The 23,310-nt window shown below is 36.3% G+C and overlaps 1 protein-coding gene across 1 annotated transcript; it reads left to right on the top strand.

The window, feature by feature from the left end:
* The first annotated feature begins 275 nt into the window (after positions 1-275).
* Positions 276-3,958, top strand: LOC110105755 (WAT1-related protein At5g64700). Its single transcript, XM_020835373.2, has 7 exons — positions 276-465; positions 552-614; positions 708-824; positions 1,570-1,819; positions 1,889-2,047; positions 2,643-2,794; positions 3,641-3,958. The coding sequence occupies exons 1-7, from the start codon at positions 293-295 to the stop codon at positions 3,804-3,806; spliced, it is 1,080 nt and encodes a 359-aa protein (XP_020691032.1). The 5' UTR covers positions 276-292; the 3' UTR covers positions 3,807-3,958.
* The last annotated feature ends 19,352 nt before the right edge of the window (positions 3,959-23,310 follow it).

The following is a 23,310-nucleotide window of genomic DNA, read 5'->3' as shown; positions in this document are numbered from 1 at the left end:
AACTTTCTCCTTCCATGGATACAGTAAGCTGTTCTCACTTGTACAAGCATGCCACATGAGACCCACATGAGCAAAACTCAAGAAAGATACATATCATAATCGATGATTCATCATCTACATTCCTTTCCACCTTTTTCTTTTTTGAATAGAGGAAACTGTTTTCTTTTAGATAACCCTAAAGTAACCACCCACTTTATAAACCTACATGTGATGAGTTATCGTATATATAAATATGCTTCTATATGCTGATCATGATCACCCAAACACATTGAAACACTTAGAGAATTCTCTAATGGAAGAGAAGAAGCCCTATGCTGTGATCCTTATAATCCAGTTGATTTACACTGGCTTGTTTGTGATCTCAAAAGCTGCATTGAATGAAGGTTTAAGCACATTTACTTTCATTTTCTATCGTCAGTTGACCGCAGCAGTCTTGCTTGTTCCACTGGCTATTATTTCTGAAAGGTATAATGAATTAGTTAAGGTGATTTTGCTTCTTAATCATGAATTAGTATGTTAAAAAACTGATTAATTATGATGATTTTGATTAGGAAAAGGACCTATACGATGCCATTTTGGCTTTCAGTCAAGATTTTTATTCATGCCTTGATCGGGTATGAATGAATTACTGCTTGGATGAATATATAATATTTATGAAGTTTGCAGGAGGAGGAAATTTGATTTATTTACTTTTTGTTGTTGCTTAGGATAACTTTCAGCTTGAACATTTACAATGTTGGCCTGAAGTATACTTCTGCAACAGTCGCTTCAGCTGTGTCAAATTCTGTTCCTGTCATCACCTTCTTTCTAGCACTGTTAATGAGGTAATAAGTCTTTCTTTACTGTGTGTGTTTGATTATAAAAGTTATCTCTTTGGAAGTTTATAACATCTGCACTTTATGAAAATTTAGTGCGAGGAAAGCACTATTAATGGAAATTTAGTACGAGGAAAGTACTCTAATGACTATGTTAGTGGTGGTGAATTAATTTTACATTTAACTCATTGATTTTTAGCTTGGTTGGTGGGCGAGTACGATTGGGTACTCCCAACTCGTGCTCGAATCCCCTCAAGCGGCTGCACCTCTTAAGTGTGACCCAATCAAGTGCGGGCCATGAGGTATCTGGTGTGGGTGCCTCTTCTTGGTTAGCTGAAGGGGTGGCAGCGGGTAGATACCTCTGTTAAAAAAAAAAATTATATTTAAGATATTATGATTTTTAAAAAAATAAATATCATTCTCAATATTTCAGATAATTAGTACTGATATAATAAACATATATAACCCACCAATGCTTAGCTTGGTTGGTGGGCGGTTACGGTTGAGAACATGCCAACCCGTGCTCGATTCCCCTCGAGCGGCAACGCCTCTTAAGTGGGGCCCAATCATGTGCGGGCTAGGAGTTCTCTGGGGTGGGTGCCTCTTCTAGGTCAACCGATGATTAGTTACGCTGCCAAGCACCCTTTAGAGATCAGTGGCAGCGGATGGATAACCCGTTCCAAAAAAAATAAAAAAATAAACATATATAATTTCTTAATGCCCCCTCCACAAATGCTATATTTATGTTTTTCAGGATGGAAAGTTTGAGACTTAGGAAGCTGTCAGGGATATCGAAGATCATTGGGGTGACCATATGCTTGTGTGGAATTATAACCATTGCCTTATACACTGGACCTCACCTGAATCCATTGATCAAGTTCCAGCCCTTTGGCCCCAGAAATAATCTAAGCTATAGCTCTCTTCACTCTAAGGAAAACTGGATAAAAGGAACTTTTCTCTTAATTACAGCCAACTCAGCTTGGGCTCTTTGGATGGTCCTTCAGGTAAACAATAATATTATTATTAGTTTTGTTTTTTAGTTGTCAATAACTGATATGAATATTTAATTACAGGGACGGTTATTGAAGGAGTACCCTTCAAAGCTTCTCTTCACAGCAATCGAAAGTGTTTTCAGTGCAATACAGTCATTTCTTGTAGCAGTAGCATTTGAGAGAGATATCTCAAAGTGGAAGCTGAGGTTGGACGTGGGATTGATTGCCATTGCTTACTCAGTAAGATATTTTGATCTTACGTACAGTCAGATCACCTTAGTCTGTTGGCCGATGGTTTTGAGTTCGAGTCTTATATATGCAATGTGTGTGTGAGTCTATTTTAACTAGCCTAAATGTCCAAAAAAAAAATATTTTGATATTCTTAAATTGTATTGGATGAGGTAAATTAACTGAGGTTTTATTTGGGACAACATTCTAACTATTTTTAAAAATAACTTTTACGTACTAAAATTTTTTTAGCTAGAAATTTTTGTATTAAAAAATTGTCTTAAAAAGTATTAAGAAAACTGTTTTGTTTTTCTGGTCACAACTTCAATTTTATTTGACTATTACTTTCTTTGTCATTTTCTATTCATTTTTTGTGAAATTTCTGTAGCGGGAAACGGCTTTGTTAAGGCGTGATAGTTATAAGAAAATAGCTATCTTTTTTTTTCAAAAAAGGCATATATTTAAAATAGTTATTTTCTATACAATTATTTTACAATCATCTTTATAAAATATTACAATCATCCCTAATAAAAAGCTTTTGTTTTATAAAAACAATTAATGTCTCAATAATATTGTTCTTCTGTTAATATTGTTGTTGTGAATGCAGGGATTTGTAGTTACAGGAGTCTCTTTTTACATGCAATCATGGTGCATTGAGAAGAAAGGTCCAGTTTTTCTTGCTATGACAACTCCATTGTCTCTAGTTTTCACCATAATTTGCTCATCACTCTTCTTAGGAGAGGTGATTTCATTGGGAAGGTATGCAATTTACAAAGTTAATTTGTTCATAGCTAATATTGATGTCAAATATTAAAATATATATATATATATATATAATCCTTTTTTTTCAATTTACTATCATTAAACTTTCTAAAAATCAAATACAAATTATGATAGAATATTTGTATCTTTGCTTTAAGATTAATGTAATATTAATTTTTTTATATGTAACATTAATCTCAATAAAAATTTAATAGTTTTAAGATTTAAACTGTTAAATTTTACATCAAAATAATATGATATTATTTTTTTCATAAAAATCATTTAACACGAAAAATTCTTAAGTTATTCTTGATTCTATATCATGACAAAAAAAATATTATTAATATCATAGATAATATATTTATGATAGTCTTCATATCACTTAATCAAATTATGTTTGGTCATTCAAAAGCGTTTTTTATCTTTTAACTTTTATCATAATAATACAAATACAGGTTTTTAGGCTACATTTAGGACAGTTTTCGTATTGCTTTTTGAAGCAGCTTTCTAGCATAAAAATTTAAAAAAATTTATGCTAGAAAGCTGGTTTAAGAAGAAATAAGAAAGCCGTCCCAAACAAAATCTTAAAATGTCAAGTTAGCGTTTTCTAATGACAATTAAACTCTATTGGAATATTAACTTAGGCTTCGTTTGGAACAATTTTTTTTTATGCTTCTTACAACTATTTTCTAGCACAAAAATTAAAAAAAAATTTATACTATAAAAACATTTTAGAAAGTAGTAAGCGAACTGTCCCAAACAAAACTTTAATCATATCATATATTATTATCTTTATTGTGAGAAGAAGTACTGATCAGGACTAACAAATTTTCTTTATTGCAGTATATTTGGAGGAATATTGATGGTTGGAGGACTCTATAGTGTCTTATGGGGAAAGAGCAGAGAAGAAATTGAATGCAGCAAGTCTATAGAAGAAAGCACGAGAGATTGCGCTGTGGATAAGGACTTGGAATCAGCAAATGATCAATCGAACTCTGCTGTTATGTAATTTTGTCTTTAGTTTGTCCTTTTTTATAATCTTAAAAAGGTAGTTTTTAACATTTGGAAAAATATGATTGTAGTATAAAGAATATAGAAATATTGAGGGAATTAATTCCCTCACTTCTGTTTTGCATTGAATGAAATGATATATTTTATACATAATTTGGCATTTGCTCATATTTGATTAAATCCTATGACTGTCCCTAAATTTTTTTTTTTTTCAAAACACAAATTTTATTAAAACATAAAAACGGAGTACAAGAACCTTAAAAGCGGAACAACAAGAAAGCTACAGAAGTTACAATGGGGTAACAACCCATCTGGCTCAGTAATTGGCAAAAGCTTCCAAGGACTCCAAAGTTAGGCACGAGCCATCCAGTTTGGATTTGAGAGCAGTATCACACCAAGTAGCCATCCCAACCGAGCAAAAAAGGCATCACCAAAGGTCGCCACGAGCCACGGCTATGGAATTGTGAGTCTTAGCCACATCATTGCCTAGAAAACTATAAAGCACAACCGTAATTTTAAACGGAGCTCCAGTAAAACAGCATCCACCAAAAGCCAACTGATGCCCAAATCGCCACCACCACAGAGAAACCAACAACCATAGAGAAGCACCAAAGGTAACCGAAAACAGCAACACATGCCCATAATTATTTCCTACCACGTTTATCCCTCCCACGAGAGGAAACAGAAACAACAGGACAGTCATTCTGCAAAGCAAAATCATCACCAGGATCATCATCCCCACTTGCCTTCGAAGAGGAATCAAACGAGCATTGAAGTCAATCTAGTTGCATCCTAACACTCTCCCCCGAAATGACTCCCACATGAGCAACCTAAGCCTCATGAGATAATAAATTAATAGGGATGTCAACAAAACAACTAGTTACTTGAACAGTAGGCGTTATCAGTGAAATAAATCACTACAGAAAAATCACTGATTTCCGGCGGCTTTCCGGCGGTCACGTTTCCGGCGGCTTTCCGGTGCTTTTCCGGCGGTTTTTTCTCACGGAATTTTCCGGCGGCTATTTCACTTTTCCGACGGCTTTAAAAAATTTATTGAAAATGAATAAAATTTTTACTATGTAAATGATTTAACAAAAATTAATTAAAATTTATACAAACTTGCCGCCGGAAAAAATCTCCGGAATTTATTTTCCTACGCGGTTTTTACCGACGGCATTTAAACCGCCGGAAAACCACCGCTAAATTACAAAACCGCCGGAAAATGCCCAATTTCCACCGGAAATTGCCGCCAGAAATGAGTGATTTTCCTGTAGTGAATGTAGGATCATCAACACGAGCAGAAACCTCACTCGCCAAGCCTACACCAAAAGGTGTTACCGATCTATCCACACCCAAATTAATTGAAGAGCAAGGAAACAAAGACCTAGGGGAAAATTCATTAGGGATGCTTGACGAACCTGAATCCTCCACAGCCACACAAGGCCCAATGTTACTAGGCAAACAACACGGGGCAGACACAACACCCACATTAGATAAAACGTGACAAGAATTATTATCACAACCCAAACGACCACCTTCACTAGTACAAACATGAGAGCCTTGAACAGCAGGCAAGACCCCAGCCACCACACCCTTTGAAATCTCCACAGTAGAGCCAGCGGCAACCATCTCATCAACAGGAACCAAACCGAACAACAAATGAACAGGTAACAGGACGAGAGAAACCGGCACCAGAGACCCCAAGTCATGAGCAGGAGGGACATATGGTAAGACATCAGGGGACAAAACAAGAACAGAATCCTCAAGTTTACCAACATCGCCGCCACCCAAAACCTGCTCTGCATTCTCTGTCACGTACGGGACAACAACATTCTCAATAGAAGATGGGATTAAATTTGAGTTCGGGATAGAGGTAGCATTAGGGAGATCATCTAAGCCAGAACGACATTTGCCCGGAACATGGCCAATACACTTACAGGACTTACAAAAGAGGGGAAATTCATCCAAAACGACCTTCTGCACATACCCTAAATTTTCAGAGCATAACAAATCTTGATTAGGATAGGATTTAGTTATATCCAGCTCCACTAAAACACGGGCAATAGATGGCTGGGATCCCACAGAAGTAGCTTCATCAATTTTCAAAGGATTTCAAAAAATAGCACCAAGGCCATGAAGAGCACGAGGGGTGTACAGGTGGGGGTGAAGATGCCGAAAGGAGATCCAAATCGGTATAACAAGCGACTCAAAACCAACGTCCAAGCAAGGTGACCATTTTGTTAATTTCATATAAAAATTGAAAACAAGATAGGATTTATGAAAAAAATACCCTACAATAATTTAGGTCATTAGCTAATTTAATTTTATCAGAATGTGTGAAGGATCCAACAAGGTAACAGAGACTTCTCCATTTAACTTTAGATTAAAAAAAATTTTCGAATCATATTAAGAGAAGACATCTTAGAAGAGAAAAAACCAACTAAAGAGAATTGAAACGGAGTCGCCAAATCGTTGATTTCCTAGTCAGAAATCCAAAGAGGGGCAATTCACAAAATGTGGAAGTGCCTAACTCCGGAAAAGAAGAAGACGGAGAAGAACCAGCGAGTACCTCTAAAAACGAGCGCAAATGAGAAATGCCCCCCAAAAAATCAGGGTCACTCAACTTGTTTGGTGCTATACCGGCACCACCGGAGAAAGAACGAAAAAAAAAAAAAACAAAGCAATCACCAATACAAGTAGGAAACATAGAGAAGAAGAAGACTTCCCTGAAATCCACGAGAGCACCGGCGGGGAAGCCCCAGCAGGGCTGGGAGGAATCCCGGCACAGCCCAGGGAAAGAAAACCTTAGTAGAGGAAAAGGGAAAAGTTGGGGTAAATTTAACTTTAACTATCCCTAAATTCTTTGATGATCGAGCTCGAATGATTCAAGGGCATAACATATCTAAAAGATCTAGTTTCTTTTCTTTTTTTTTTAATTCAAATTTAATATGCATATAACAAGTCATTGACTCACGGGATTGTATTGTTGACTAACTGAGAGAAATTGTTGACTTGTTGGACGAAGCCCTGACTTGTTAGGTGAAGTCACAAACTTCAATGTGTTGTGTTCGGTTGAATTCTAATATTAGGCATGTATCTTTTGTTGTGTGGTGAGTGAGAGGTTGAGATCAGGAGCAGATACCCCTTAAGCTCAAGGGAGGCAATTCGCCCAAACCCCCCCCCCCCCCCCCCCAAGATAAGTAAAAAAAGATTTCTTTATTATATTATTTTTTAGGCGCTGCCTCTTTACCCCGCGACCTAATCAGGCAGGTCGAATCCCGTAAGGGGGCGCTGCCCGCTTGGACTCCTGACAGTTACTTATAAGTCCCCCCTTCAAAATTATGGGTGGTTCCACCCCTGGTTGGGATGCCTTCTATACAAATACTGATCGAATCTGGCTTAGCCTTTAATGTGTCTGTCGTCTACACCCCTTCATCGTGCCAACACTTGATCTTTCGTATGCCCAATTTTTGAGATTTTGTTGTATATAGAAACTATATTGTACAAATAAGTTCAATCTTGGGATGAATAAACATTTATCAAGCAAATGATAGGGGTTGGTGATTCCATCAACAAGATGATCATGGAAGCAAACACAATCTAATCTCATTCTTTTCAACATTTCCTGACCAAAAAACATTCAAAAGCAATATGTGTTAAGCGGGAATAATTTTTTATCACAAAGGCCTCACAAAATCGTTTGTGGTTCTCCCATTTACATAAATTTAAGGTTTTACGTACATTTATTGCAATCATGACATTAAATTAAAAAAAAAAAAATCCAAAGTTTAGTGTCTATAAAAAAATAAAAGTTGTTATTAACTAATAAAAGAAACAACTAAAAAAAAAACACTATAACCTTCCACAAACTCTTCATCATCATTCTCTTTATGTACTCTTATAATCATCTTTAATAATCTTTTCTTTATTCTCCACTAACTTCTACGGGCAGAGATCGGGTGCGGCCGAGTGGTCCCGAATGCATTCCTCCCATCTCACCCCGGCTCGAATCCCCAAAATAAAACTTCTAGGGGTATAAATAATTAAGCCCATCGGAGCTTAAATCCCTTATATTTGAACTTGAGCTTGATTAATTAATCATGTTATAGAGCTGAAGCTCGAACTTAATTGTACTAATTAGAGTTGGCACATTTATTAATAAAGGCAAAAAATCCTTTTTATTCAAATAGTTATTATAATAATATTATATAAAAAAAGAGAAGCAATAAGAAGGCACTTGTATTAAGAAAAAGATATATAATTTTTAAATATTTTTTAACAATTTTTAAAAAATATTAAATTTTAATATATTTTAATTGTATTTTATATTGATAAATTTTAGATAACAGGTTGGTTCAAACTTGACTTTTTTAGCTTACCAAGCTCAGCTCAAGAATCATTTATTGAGTCGAGATAGAGAGAAAATTATTTTTATTCAAGCAGTTATTATAATAATATTATAAAAATATTAAATGAGAGTAATAAGAAATCACTTGAAATAAGAATTTGAAATAAATTTTAAATATTTTTAAAGAAATTTTTAATAAAATTAATATATTTTAAGTATAATTTATATTAATAAATTTTAAATAAGCTGGCTCATGAGCTACCAGTCAACTCAGGGCTAGCTCAAGCTTGTCTCACCAAGCTCATCAACTCATCAAGTTCAGTTCAAGGGTCATTTGTGGAGCTGAGACAGAGAGAAAATTGTTCTTATTCGATCAATTATTATAATAATATTAGGAAAATATTAAACATGAAATGAGAAGTAATAAGAAATCACTTGAAATAAAAAAGAGATATATAGTTTTTAAATATTTTAACAATTTTATAATAAAATCAATATATTTTAATATATTTTAAATGTGTTTTATATTAATAAATTTTAAATAAGACAGTTCACGAGCAAAAAAGTCAATTAAGGCTGACTAAAATTTGACTCAGTAGCTCATCAAACTCGGCTCAATAATCTGTTGGGCGTGTTTTATTTGGAAGCAAGGTTGTGGGGTTTTGGTTGGGGTCTAGTGCTTCTTGGGTTTCGATTGAGGGGTTTGGGTTTGGGGTCGTTGGGGTGTTCTGTAGAGAATAAAAAGAAGAGTTTCAGTACATCCATAGATGGCTTTCAGAACAGCAAGAGGAAAAACTGGGAAACGTTTCATTGCCTTGTCTATATGATACAAGAGGTATAAATACACATAGGGTATTAAAGAAAGTACAACATAAGAGGTCGTTTGAGTGATTCTTGATGGGTGTTGAGCGGTGTTTGCATGTGTTGGCACAGTTGTTGGATGACAAACTAAATGTCGGGTCTTGTTAGAGTAAGGTACTGTAGTGACTCGATGATTTGTCGATACAGGTGAGGGTTTGCATAAGGTTTGTTGGATTTATTTGTTGCTGTTGTTTTGCAAGCGATGGGGGTGAAAACCGATTTAGATTCAGACATGCAGGCGCACTCAATGATTTTTCTGGCATATGTTTGTTGATGTAGAAGAAGTCTGATGGTGGTTGTATGTGCTTGAATGCCCAAGAATTGAGGTAGAGACCCGAGATTTCGCATAGGAAAGTTGTTGTGTAGGTTAGAAAGCAATTTATGAATTTTGGTTGGAGAGTTACCTGTAAGAAGTATGTCGTCAACGTAGATGAGGATGTAGATGCGAGTGTTCCCGGATTTATAGGTTAGGAGAGAGTGATCGGATGCGCTTATTTGGAACCTGTAGTTGAGCAAGTGATTGGATATGGTTGCGTACCACTCCCGAGGAGACTGTTTCAAACACTACAAAGCTTTCTTTAGGCGACAGACGTGTTTGGCATGAATTGAATCTTAGAATCCGGGTGGTTGGTGCATGTAAACTGTATCTGATAGAGTCCCGTGGAGGAAGGCGTTTGAGAGGTCAAGCTGGTGTATGGACCAGTTGTGATGGAGATTTAGGAGGATGAGAACTCGTATTGTTGGCATTTTGGCGACTGGGCTGAAGGTTTCGGTGTAGTCTATGTCGTGTTCTTGAGTGTACCCTTTAGCCACCAGAAGAGCTTTGTGGCGAGCGATAGATCCATCGGAGTTGTATTTGATGTGAAATGTCCATTTGGAGCCTAGGACGTTCTGAGATGGGTTGGGGGGAACGAGTTCCCAAGTGCCTTGAGCTTGGAGTGCCTGGAATTCTTGAGACATTGTAGTGCGCCATTGCTCGGATTTAACAACTTGAGCATAAGTGGTTAGTTTGGTGGTTTCCAGGACATGGGCTAGATCAAATATTTTCTTGGGTTTAGAGTGTCTGCTTTTGGGTCGAGTGGTCATGGGGTGTCCTTGTATGAGCTGAGAATGAGTGTGAGCCCTGAACTGTGGGTTGTTGGAGTTGGGGAGGGTGGTTGGCACGGATGAGGTGGTTTGGGTGTCAGGTCTATGGGGAGGAGAAGTTGGATTGATGTCTTGTGAGTTATATGTTGGTTGAATGGTGTTGAGTTTGTTCATGGCTAAGGTGGGAGGATTGGTTAAGGAAGATGGTATGCTGGTTATGGGAACAAGAAAAAGCGGTGGTGTTGAGTGGTGTGAGGATTGGGTAGGCGTGGATTGGTTTGCTTGATTGGCATAGGGGAAGATGTTTTTGTTGAAGATAAAGTGACATGAGGTGTAGATTTTGTTAGATATCGGATCTAAGCAACGATATTCTTTTTGGGATGTGGCGTAACCTATGAAGACGCACGGGTGGGAGAGGGGGGAATGTTTGTTAGAAGTATAAGGTTTGATCCACGGATAGCATAGGCATCCAAAGACTCTTAAATGATTGTAGTTTGGTTGTTTGCCATGAAGGATTTTGTAGGGTGATTTGTAATGGGTGTTGGGTGAGGGTAGACAGTTTATTAGAAGGTTCGCGGTGAGAACAGTGTCGACCCAGAAGTGTTGTGGAAGGGAGGCTTGAAATAGAAGAGTACAAGCAGTTTCGATAAGATGTCGATGTTTGCGTTCTGCGACGCCATTCTGAGAGGGTGAGTGAGGGCAGGTGGATTGATGAATTATGCTAGTGTAACGACAGTGAGTTTTGAATTTGTTGTTTATAAATTCTCTTTTATTATCTGTGTGAAGAGTGCGAATTTTATGATTGAATTGGCATTCGATGAATATTTGAAATTCAATAAATTTTGTGAAAACTTCATATTTTTTAGCAATCGGAAAGATCCATATAAATTTGGAAAAGTCGTCTATGAAATATACATAATAGCGAAAGCCATGATTGGATACAATGGGAAATGAACCCCGGACGTCCGAGTGAACTAACGAGAAAGGAGATGTTGTTACAGTTAATGATTTCGATGTAGGTAATCTATGGCTTTTTGTCATTTTACAAGCATTGCACATAATCGGAGAGGTATGAATGTTGTTGTTGTGATTAGAGATCGTGTCCAATGATTGAGCGGAAGGATGGCCTAGACGACGATGACAAAGGCCCGGAACGTGTTGGATTGAGAGAAGAGCTAGGTGGTCTGTTTGGTGAGCTGATTGGTGCTTGACGTGGAAAGGGTATATACCGTTAATAGATGGAGCCGTGAGAAGAAGGCGGTGGGTCTTCTAATCCTTTATTTTGTAATCATGAGGAGAGAATATGATGACACAGTCATTGTTTTGAGTTAGCTTGTGCACAAATAACATGTTGAAAGAAAGGTTAGGAACAAGATTGAGATTCGTTAGTTTGAGGCTACCTGTTGGTGTGGGAAGGAGACCTTTACCCGTGATGTGGATCAGAAGTTGGTGGTCGTTGCCAAGAACGACTTGGCTAGAGCCATTGTATATTTGAGATTGCTGAAGTTGATTTGGGTCGGATGTTAAGTGGGTTGAAGCTGTGAGAGCTCGTTCCTTTGTTTTTCTCTTTTCTGGATCTGATTTTTTTCCTCCCAGGATCGTCCAGGCCGATTTGGGATCGTCCTGGGACGATCAGTGCATGGCAAAATCCCTAGAGCAAGGGTTTTTGGCAAATTAATTATTGTCCTGCAAAATCGTCCCGGACGATTGAAAATTGTTCATATCGTCCTGGACGATGTGGCGATCGGCCAGGACGATCAGACTGATGTTATAAGGAAATCAGCTCGATTTGAGGAGAGAGAATTTTTTTTTTATAAAAATCAAAAATATATGAGGAGAGAGAAAGAGAAGAAAAGCAAAGGAAAAGCTAGTTTTCGGAGGCCGCGGAGCGCTTTTCGTCTGACGCCGCTGTTGGGAAAAGTGTTTATCTCGTGGTAAGGACTCCGAATCTTATTTCTGTTTTCGAAGATGTTGAGTTTTGGTCGTTTTGTGCACAGATTTGTGTTTTCGTTACCGATAAACGCGCCGCATTTTGTATTGACAAAACTTTCACCGCACAACTTTTGATATGTTATTGCTATGATTATTCTACACGTTTTGAGTATTTTCTGTAACGATTTTACCGGTTATTTTGGGTTCTGTGTGATTTTGATAGAATAGATAAATATCAGGATGTTGATTGATATTGCTTCAGTAGAATAGAAGTCTTATAATATTGTTGTGAACGTTCTGTGGTAATTTGTAAAATTGTGATTTTAGGAATTTTTGTGTAAATTCCGTATACTGCCGTTATGCCGCTGGATTTTCGTACGATTTTCGATTTTCCGAAATTGATGATTTGAATTGATATGCATACAAATGTGATTATTTGATTATTGATACTGAAAGACAAGTGGAGCCTGGTTGAACCGTTGGTTGGAGATTGACTTGACCTGTACATGATGGTGGGCCGACGGGCTTTCCTTTAAACTATTGATCATTGATATAACGATTGGGAGTTATAAGGAGTTTACTATGCCGACGGGTAGCCGACGGGCACAGAGTGACGACTCTTATTGAACCAACGTATGGATATCTACAACAGCACTATGGATTTCTACAACAGCAATATGGATTATTGATCGCCAGTGATTGTACTTGTCTAGTAAGATTATTGTATTGAAATGCATGTGTACGACATTGACTCGTGATGGTTTTATCGCTTTATAGATTTGGATTTATTGCTTTATTGATTTGGATTTACTAACGGATTTACGGACTTACTGTTATCGTACGATTTCATTGATATTGATTGATACTATCGCTATTACTGTATGGATATGGATACTATAATTGATTCATTGATACTATTGCTTCTATACTGTATTGAACTGCTGCATTTGATTCATTGCTAGTATAGACTGGGCTTTATTGTATTGATTTGATGATTTCATACCGATCGATCAGATAATATTGTTTTGATTGATACGATTGATTTGACTGATCGATTGATTTCCTACTGTTTATTGATTCTTCTACCGTTGCATTGACTACTGATTTGATTTCCGTTTTTGCATAGATTCATTGATCATATGCGATAGACTGTTGTGGATTTGATAGATCGACATGCATATTGTTTCCAGTACTGTGCTTTGATTTCAGTTGTAGGCTTTGGTGACCTGCTGGGCTTTTTGAAGCTCATTATATGTGGTTAATATTTTCAGGTCCGAGCAAGGCAACTGGAATGGAGTTCGATCAGAATGTCAGACGAATCTTTTCACTATGGATGCCTGGGGCGTCGCAGAAGCACTGCTGTCGAGGAACCAATCGGAGGGATTGGGTTGGGACGGCAAGGCGAGTAGTGCTGGCATGGGTTCAGTGTTGTACTGATCATCGTGACGATGCCATCATTTGATGGCCGAGTGACCGTACTTGCCGCATATTTGGCAAGTGATGGATGGGCGATTCATCTTGCCTCCACGTTTTGTGTTCGTTTGGCGAGCGTTGGATCAGCCGTGATATTGGGACGTCCTTCTGCGACCTCTTCCACGACCACCTGTGAGAGACGTTTGATTTCCGACGATGTTAAGAGAGTGGAGTTCTTTGATTGTTTCGTGGGTGAGATTGAGCTCTTCGCTATAGAGAAGGATGTAGAGCTCGTTGAGGCTGACCGACAAAAGATTTGTGTGAATGGTCGTTTTGAATGCTTGATAGGTATTGGGGAGGCCGTTTAGGGCGTAGTGGATGACATCTTCGACATCGACCGGTGCTCCGGCGGCGGCTAGTGCGTTGAATTTTGATTTGACGTCGAGGAGATATTGTGTCATGGATTTGTCTTTCATTGGCAAGATATGTAGTTCGTTCTTGAGGTAGGCGATTCTTGATCACGTGCAAGATTGAAGCCGAGTATCAAGCATGCGCCAGATTTCAGAGCAGTGATCGACGGAAAGGACGTAAGGGAGAATTGCTAGAGAGATGATGGAGTAGAGGGTAGGGTGAGGTTTTGATCGATCAAGATCCAGGTTGTATGTGCCAAATTCGTAATTTGTTTGCCGATGCTAGATGGGATTAGTGGAGGCGGACTGATGGTGGTGCCATCTAAGAATCCTTCGAAGCCATTTGCGCGAAAGAGTTTGAACACTTGAGATCGTCAGAGAGAGTGATTTTCTACTGTGAGAGTTTGGGCGACACCTTTTTTGACGCTGCTCATCAAGAATTTGAGAGAGGAGGGGATTTGAGGGGATGGGAAAGCGCCATCTGGGTTGAAGTTGTCCGCCTGAATCGGTGAAGGGGTGGTGTCTGTGGAGGCCGTTGCAGATGTTGATGTCATCCTGAGAGGAGAGGAAGTTGAACTAAGAGCTCTGATACCAAGTAGAGAATAGAAAGAAGAGTTTCAGTACAACCAAAGATGGATTTCGGAACAGACTGATGAAAACAGAGGAAAATCTAGGAAAAGTTTCATTTCCTTGTCTATAGGATACAAGAGGTATAAATACATATAGGGTATTAAAGAAAGTACAACATAGTCAAACAGTACAAACGTGGGACCAATCTAAGGGTGCCACGTGTGCAAGTTGTTGCTAACATGTTCTCTTTGTGGCTAGTCGGTTGGTCTTTGTTTCTGTTGGTTGGCTTGTTCTTCCTTTTGCCTGTATTCTTTTTTGCTTCTTTCCATGCAGGTTGCTGTAGCCTGGAGCTTCTGCCAAAGCTTTTGATGTTTTAGCCTTGGGTTCTTTATGGTTGTTGTTTCCTAGAACTTCTGTCGGAGCTTTTGTGATGTTGGCCTTCGCTTCTTTTAGGTGTCCTTTTGGTTAGCTTTGGTTTTTTTCTTTTAATTTTGTTTGTTTCTTGTAATAGATTGGAATAATGACTCTTAGGTTTTTCTTCAAATGCTGTATTTTTAGAAAACTTTTGTTTCATTAAGGATATATAATTTTTTACCCAATTAACATGTACGCCCCATGTGGATTTTAATTTTTAAAAAAAAGCTCGGCTCAATTTATTGAGTCGAGATAGAGCTATCACACAAGTAAGCTTGCCTCAGTTACACTCCCTACCAACTTTATTCTCTTTAACCTTTCATCAACTTTCTCCTTACTTACACGTTAGTCTTACAATTGCTCTCTCTCCTGGTCTATATAAATTAGAGGGGATTCAATCAAATGTGTTCGTTAGCATAACCTTCAAACAAAACACAAACAAAAATTTTAAATCAACATTAATAAAAATAGTTTATATATATATAATATTTGAAATATTATAAATTTCAATTATAAAAGTTTATGATATGATTCTTACGTACGTTTATAATATTAGAGAGAAATTAGGGCTTCGGGTCACTTAAATTCACGGATGGGCTTTGCCGGCGATTTTAACCGGTGCAATTTGCGCCGGTTTTAACCGCTCCAATTGGTTTCAAATTTCTGATGCAAACGTGATTTTCGCAGCGGTTTTCATAACCGGTGCAAAGAACCGCTGCGAAAGCTCTTATTTTTTGGTAGTGCGTGCAATGAATTGGATTTAGCCTTTTGGATGTGTGGTCCTTAGCCATGTGCATTTAATTGATTTTGAATGTTCTGATTTACAGATTGGCTAAATAAATTTTCAATTGTAAAATTTAGAAAATTGAACTGAACAAATTATTTTTCAAATTAAATAAGTTTGAGGGTTTGCTTAGACAACTTTATTATTGATTTACTTTTTAAAATGCACCTAAAGTTTCCGTTTGATTATTGTTTGTTTGTTACTTCCAAGAAATTTTTATGTTGAGAAATTATTTTTTACCATAACTTTTAAACAGTTTATTTCTCTTGTAATAATTTTATAATCACTTTTACAAAAAGCTGCATATATTTCAAATAGACTCTTAACCAAATTTTAAGGCCAATTCAATTTTACTATATATATATATATATGCATTTTTAAAAAATAAATTAAACTTTTTTAAAATTTAAATAATATTTAGCAATATTTGCATTGGTATGTTATGTATATAATAATATATTTAGGTAATTCTTTTTGGTCTGTTAGTTGTAAGTTTTTGCTAAAAATTAAGAGATTTTGAATTTGAATTTTAAGTATGTGATGTCTGTATAAATTTGTATTAATCGATCTAAATATCCCTATATATATATATATATATATATATATACATTGAGATGTCTTCATATATAAAAGATCACTTGCAAAACATGTTGGGGGACAAATCAGCAAAATGTTTACAGCACCTCCCTTCTGTGAGGTTTAATAAGCTTGCGGCCCTGATTAGCTTATCCAGGTCCTGTCACATTCAGCCCAGACAACAGAATTAAGTATCATAAAATTTTCCAGCATTAAGCACTTGACTTTAATGACTAAGGTTTCTTTTGTGATGGGCAGAATTCTGTATAACATTGATCGGAAAGTTAGTGTAGAAAAAAATAACTTTAAATTATTCTAATTGTAAAAATCAGTATTTCACTATAAAATTTATTGAAAATCATCGAAATTTGATAAAGTGAAAAAAATAATCAAACAAAATTATGATGGTTATATGAAAAACAAAATAACGAGATAATTGTCTCAAAATTATCTTAAATATAACCACTAAAAATTTATAGATTGTATGTTATGAATGAGAATCAAATTTTATATTTAGATAAAATTTGTCAATCCCCTTAATAACAAGACTAATTTGTATCTACAATATGCAAATAAATATTTATTTCGAGCTAATAATATTTGTTTACAATCATAAAGAAAAAATTACAAAGGATTATCAAATACATAGGATAAGATAATAATAATAACAAAATTAGAACTAGTTTCTGGTTTAACAGACAACTAGGTACAACAACAACAACATCAAGCCTTTGTCCCACTTAGGGGTGTAAGTGAGCCGAACCGGCTCGAACTCAACTCATTAACGAGCTAGCGAGCCGAGCTTATCGAGCTTCGAGCTTGAGCTCGAGCCTACAATCGAGCTCGTATGATAAACGAGATCGAGCTCGAGCTCAACCCGACTTGACTCAAAAGTTTATCAAGCTACTATATATATATAAGAAGTGGAATACTTTTTTTCTCATGATGGGCTCTGCTAGGGTTTGGAGTTTTGCGCCGTCTCCTTCGTTGTGTGGTTTCGTTGCCGCCTCAGGGAAAATTTCTCTCCTCTCTCACTAATTTTTTTGCGGTTTTTCTCTATCATGGAGGGCAAAAGGCTTTTGGGTCCTGGTTTTTTGTCTGGTTCCCCTTCTTCTCGGTCTTTTTGTGAGGTTTTAGCGGGTTCTTCTAAAGCTTCGATCTCTTCTTATCCTGATCTTAAGATCTCGTCTTTTAGAGGGCTTCCTTCACGTTAGATTTCGGATGAGGAGGTGCTAGCTCTAGCTGGTTCTTTAGAGTTTGCACTTGTTGGAAAATTTCCGACCCATCGTCCGTCGTTGGAAGCGATTCGTAAATTTTTTTCAATCTCAAACTTAATGGAGTTTTCTCTATCATTGTTTTCAACCCTAAGCATATTCTAATCAAGCTGGAAAATGACTTGGATTATTGTCGAGTCTTCTCTCAGCGTTCTTATTTCATGAACAATTGCTTCATGAAGGTTTTCAAATGGTACCCTACATTTGACATTGATGTCGAATCCCCTGCTATACCAATTTGGGTTTCCTTTTCTAATCTTAGACAGCACCTCTTTGCCCCAAGAATTTTGCAAGGGCTTGGCTCCATGTTTGGTAAGCCTCTGAAAATTGATCAGATGACTTCCACTGGTAGGCGGCCTTCAGTTGCTCGGGTTCTGGTGGAATTAGATGTTACCAAGATTCATCCTGATAAAATTTGGGTTGGATCTGAGACTTTAGGCTATATTCAATCTGTTAATATGGAGCCCTTTCCTGCTTATTGCTCGCATTGTAAATCCCTGGGTCATTCCAAACCTGAATGCCCTGCTCTTCACCCTCTGCCCAATCATGTGGCTGCCCCTATTGTTGCTGAGGTGCCTTCTATTAATTTGGATTGTGTTTTTTCTGATTCCTTACCTCCTGCGGCTCCTGCTGTTTTGATTCATGGAAATGGTGGTTTGGCTGTTAATTCTGCTATTGATAATGTAGATGAGGAAGTTTGTGTTTCCGGTTCTCCTTTGCCTATTCGGGATGTTGTATTGTCTCTAGTGCATGTGGCGCACTCTTTGATGACAATGATGATAGCTGCTGGACCATATTCCCCTTGGAGGGTCGTTCTTCGGCAACCAGGGGATTTTTACGCACTTACAGTGAATTCAATTGGTATATCAACTGGGTCGACAGCCTGAGTCCTAGATGCTTTGCATCTAATACCACATTTTGGTTCTTGATTGGGTTTTTTGGTTAAATTGGGTGGTATAGTTGTGATTTATTTTTGCCCATATAAGTTCTTGTTTTTTCTTATCATGGGCTGCAATTTTTTTTCATTTACATCTTTACTTGTAATGTTGTTTTTTCTCAGTAATAGATGGGCTTAAAGCCCCAAAATTTCCCAAAAAAAAAAAAAAAAATGCATGTAAAATTAAGAATAAATTCCTTCTCACCCCTTGGATATTGTGGCTTGATTTGACAATCTTGGTGGATGCTCTGACACTTTTGAGTCTGAAAGGCTTTATGCCCTTCTTTATTTCTATCATTGGTTTTACTACATTTTTTGTTGCCCTTACATCCATAATTTACATTGCTGGTCTCATTAGGGTGTCAATTCAGGTCAACGGGTCGGGTTCGGGTCGAACCCGGAATTGACCCGGCACTATTCGGGTCAATCTGAATCCGGTCCGTTTTTAAAAACGGGTCAGGTTTCTGGACCCGAACCCGACACGTTTCGGGTCCGGGTCAACCCGACCCTACACGAAAGACCCGGGGTTGACCCAAAATTGCTAATCCTACCCGATTTTTAAAACGGGTTAATTTGTTGAACCCGAGCCCGACCCGTTTCGGATTCGGGTTGACCCGAACCCGAATTTTTCTGGGTCGGGTTCAGATCGTGTTTCGGGTCGTGTCAAAAATTGACACCCCTATGGTCTCATACTTATATTGTCTTGTTTGGTCTTCCTTGGACCTTTTCTTGTTTTGCCCTTTTTTGTTAATGGATTAAAACTATTTTTTTCCTGAAAAAATAGAAGTAAGAATATATATAGCAAAATTAACTTATTTTAATGCAAAATTTTTTTTGAATATTTAGGCCAATTAAATCAAACTCACACACATCACATATACAAAGCATATAAGAATATATTTGACTTCTGGTTGCACCAAAATATCAAAGTGAGCTCCGTTTAATGAAAAAGTATATGAGGATATTTGATTGAAACTTTTTCCAAAATATTTACTGTCATGCAGATTTGCAAGAATAGCCACAAAAAAAGTTAGATTTTTTTTTTTTTTTTAAAGACAACTATTATTTAGATTGTTCATTGGAAGCAATCCTATTCATTTCTTAATAGTTCATTTAAAAATAGGAAAAAGTTTTATAAATATCCTAACATAAATTATATCAAAATGGATTTAAATGTCATTGAATTTGAATTAGAAATTATTATAGCATATCATATTAAAGGGTTTACTATTCCGAGCATAAATGAATAATAGTCAAACTCATCTTGATATGATTTGCATTATTGTGACACTTTTTTTCTTAAATATTTGTTGAGGCTCATCAAACCAAATCTCACTATCTAAGGCTTCGTTTGGGACGACTTTCTTGTTGCTTCTTAAAGAAGCTTTTTAATATAAAATTTTTAATTTTCTACTAAAAAATTATTTTAAAAAGCAATAAAAAATTTGTCTCATATAAGATTTTAAAAAAGCTTTGTATTAAAAAATAGCAAAAAAAATATCTCAAATAAACCCTATTTTTTTTAGCATTATATGTATGATGACTCAAGTCTCAAGAATAAAAAAAAATCTTTTTAAAATGACTATTTTAAACGTATTAGCGAATAAAGCATACCCACTCTCATATTCTTTTTCTTTTATTGCTTTCATTTACTTCAGTCAAATCATATTTAATTTATAATAATTAATAAAAGGAATGTGAGAGGACCCACGAAAAAAGCAAATGCAATATGTAAATAAAGCTTAATACAAAAGAAGCTAAAAAGGATTTTAAAAGGACCGGTAGAGGTAGGGCTGTAAACTAATCGGGCTTAGGGCATCTCCAACCAAAAATCTCATTTTTTATGGCAAAATATAACAAAATTTTAAAATGCGGTAATTCTGCTCCAATCGAACTCCAATTTGCGGGCTCCCCTCGTCATAACCGTCATTCTCCATTTCGCGGGTAAATCCCGTTGACACATAAAAATTTAGCGGGTGAACAGTGTGACGCCAATATTAGCGTCGCACTGTTCATCAGCAAACAAATGCAGGAGAAAAAGACGTTCGGTTACGACGTTTGAGGGTGGGTCTCCATTCGGTTGTTTGCCGAACGGCTGGAGATGGTCTTAGACGGGCGGGTCATAGGTGTTTATTTATGTTTGAGCTAGTTTATTATTAGCTTGTTGAAGATCAATTTGAGCTCAATTCAAATTTTTTATGTTTGTGTTTATTTAAAATGATAAATGCAATGGTTTGAATGATGTTCAGCTTGTTTCGTGCTTATCGAGTTTTAAACAAATGAGCTTTATTAAGACTACTAACAAATAATTATCGTAGAGCTAATTTATGAACATATTTAACGAATATTTTTGAACCTGGTCACGAACAAATGAGCTCAAAAAGTAATTCTTCTTATAAGGTTATTCATAAAAAATTTTTACAAATAATCTAGTAAATATGAACAAATAGTTCTTGTTTATGAAATATAATATAAAAAATAAAATTATTTTTATAAAATAAGAATTATTTATTTTAATAAAACTAAAAACTATAATATTATAAAATATAAATTGTTATAATTAAATTATACATAATATTAATCATTAATCAAGTTTCTGAACAAGCTTGTTCATGATCTCTCTATTATCATGATTTTTCTAACACACGATAAGAATAAATCTATATAGTTAACATTAAACAATATTTTGTCAAGCATTACTTCAAAATCCCAATGCTTCCAACTATCGAATTCTACATTTCAAAATAGACTAAGATTTTGTTTGAGATGATTTTCTTACTACTTTCTAAAGCAGTAAGGAAGCTATCTCAAACGAAGCGTAAATAAAGGCTTTAACAAATGTCATTAATTAGGGGTGTCAATATTTGACACGACACGAAAACCCGATCCAAAAAATCCTGGCTGGACCCGACCCGATTTCAAAACGGGTCGGTTTTGGGTTGACCTGGCGGGTTGCCGAGTCAACCCGAAAACCAGTTTAATTTGAACTACCTGTGCTGCCCTGCCTGCTCGTGTGAGATCTCGTTCCCTTACTGTTCCTCTCTGAAGTGGATTTTCCTCCCAGGATCTGCCAGGACGATGTTGAGATCGTCCAGGCCGATCAGTGCATTGAAAATGGCTGATTTCTGGAATGATTTTTGGACTGGATAGTCCAGGACAATTTTGGATCGTCCTGGGACGATCAGTGTATGGCAAAATCCCGAGAGCAAGGGGTTTTGGCAAATTAATTATCGTCATGTATCGTCCTGCAAAATCGATTGTTTATTAAAAAAGATTGATTGGAATAAATAAATAAATAAGATACGAATGATTTAATTAAAAAAATTTAATAGAAACTTTTTAAAGCATTTTTTTAATTAAAAATGAGATGTTTTGTATTTAAGATTAGTTTACTTATGATTAGATGAAAAAAAGAAAGAGATTAAGAGATAAATTAAGGTTAATATTCTTATTTAATTAAACTTTTTACATCAACTAATTGCTTGTCTTGATTGTAGATAATGTATACAAAATGAAAAAAATAAATTATATTACTATATTCTAATATAATTTATATTAAGATTCGACTGAAAATTATTAGATTTTTATTTTGAGATCAGTGAAATATGAGCTATCCTTATATAGCATAAATCTTAAAGTAAATCTAATAATTTTTAAACCCAGCATGATATAAACTATTTCAAGATATTCTAAGTAAAAAAAAAAATTCCAATAAAAGTGCAATTTTACTTACAAGTTTTTTTATTGCTTATATTTTGAGTGTAAAGTAAATGCAAGAGTTTTAAAAATTTTGGCGTTTGGACCGTTGTGTTTCAAACGCGGTGTATTTTGGGAGTGCATTTAGAAATCACTTTCTAGTTCATTTTAATGGTATTTTTAATTTAATGGTTTTGATCAAATTTCATATAAACAATTTGGGTATAAAAATTGCCAGTCAGCAGGAGCCACCACAGCCCTCCATCTGCCACTAACACTATCGATCATCGCAAGCCACACAGCCGCTCGTCGTCAGGAGAAATTATTCCATGCAGACACCGTGCGGTCTAGAGACCAACCAGAACGTGCCACATCATCCGGTACCGAGCACCGGTACTGAGCAAAAAAGTAATGTGACACCGTTGTGTTTCAAACGCGGTGTATTTTGGGAGTGCATTTAGAAATCACTTTTTAGTTCATTTTAACGGTATTTTTAATTTAATGGTTTTGATCAAATTTCATATAAACAATTTGGATATAAAAAGTACCAGTCAGTAGGAGCCACCACAGCCCTTCATTTGCCACTAACACCATTGATCATCGCAAGCCACACAGCCACTCGCCACCAGGAGAAATTATTATATGCAGACACCGTGCGGTCTAGAGACCAACCAGAACGTGCCACGTTATCCGGTACTGAGCACCTGTACCGAGCAAAAACAAAAAAGTAATGTGACACATTCTGATTGATGTCCTGATGTCATTTAGTGTCCGCACAGAATAATTTTTTCACCATTAGCATCCACCCATCACCACCAACCCCCTCGAGCTTGCCGGGCTCACCTATCATAGTGAGTGTGTGTATATACATGCAACAATTCAGCTTATTACATATAAAAATTAACCCAAATAAAACCTAAACCAAATTCCTTTTGATCTTTTAAAGCGCTGATTAGGACTCAACTCAAGCCCTGAACAGATAAACTCGAAATTACATACAAATTGCGTTGCGTGTCCCACCCGAATCAAATTATTATGTCGTATGGACAGTTAACGGCTATTTCATTGGTTCCATTTTCCTCCTATTGACAGTTAACGGCTCTCAAAATTAATAATAATAATAATAATAAAGTTTGAGGATCTATTTGAGTAGCTTTGTAATTATTTTATTTTTTGAATTGTAATCAGATTTTTGTTAGGC

The sequence above is a fragment of the Dendrobium catenatum genome, unplaced genomic scaffold (genome assembly GCF_001605985.2).
Source record: "Dendrobium catenatum unplaced genomic scaffold, ASM160598v2 fragScaff_scaffold_215, whole genome shotgun sequence".
In the NCBI taxonomy this organism is placed as follows: Eukaryota; Viridiplantae; Streptophyta; class Magnoliopsida; order Asparagales; family Orchidaceae; genus Dendrobium; species Dendrobium catenatum.
The sequence above is the reverse complement of the archived record's forward strand: the minus strand, read 5'-3'. Positions and strand labels throughout refer to the sequence as shown.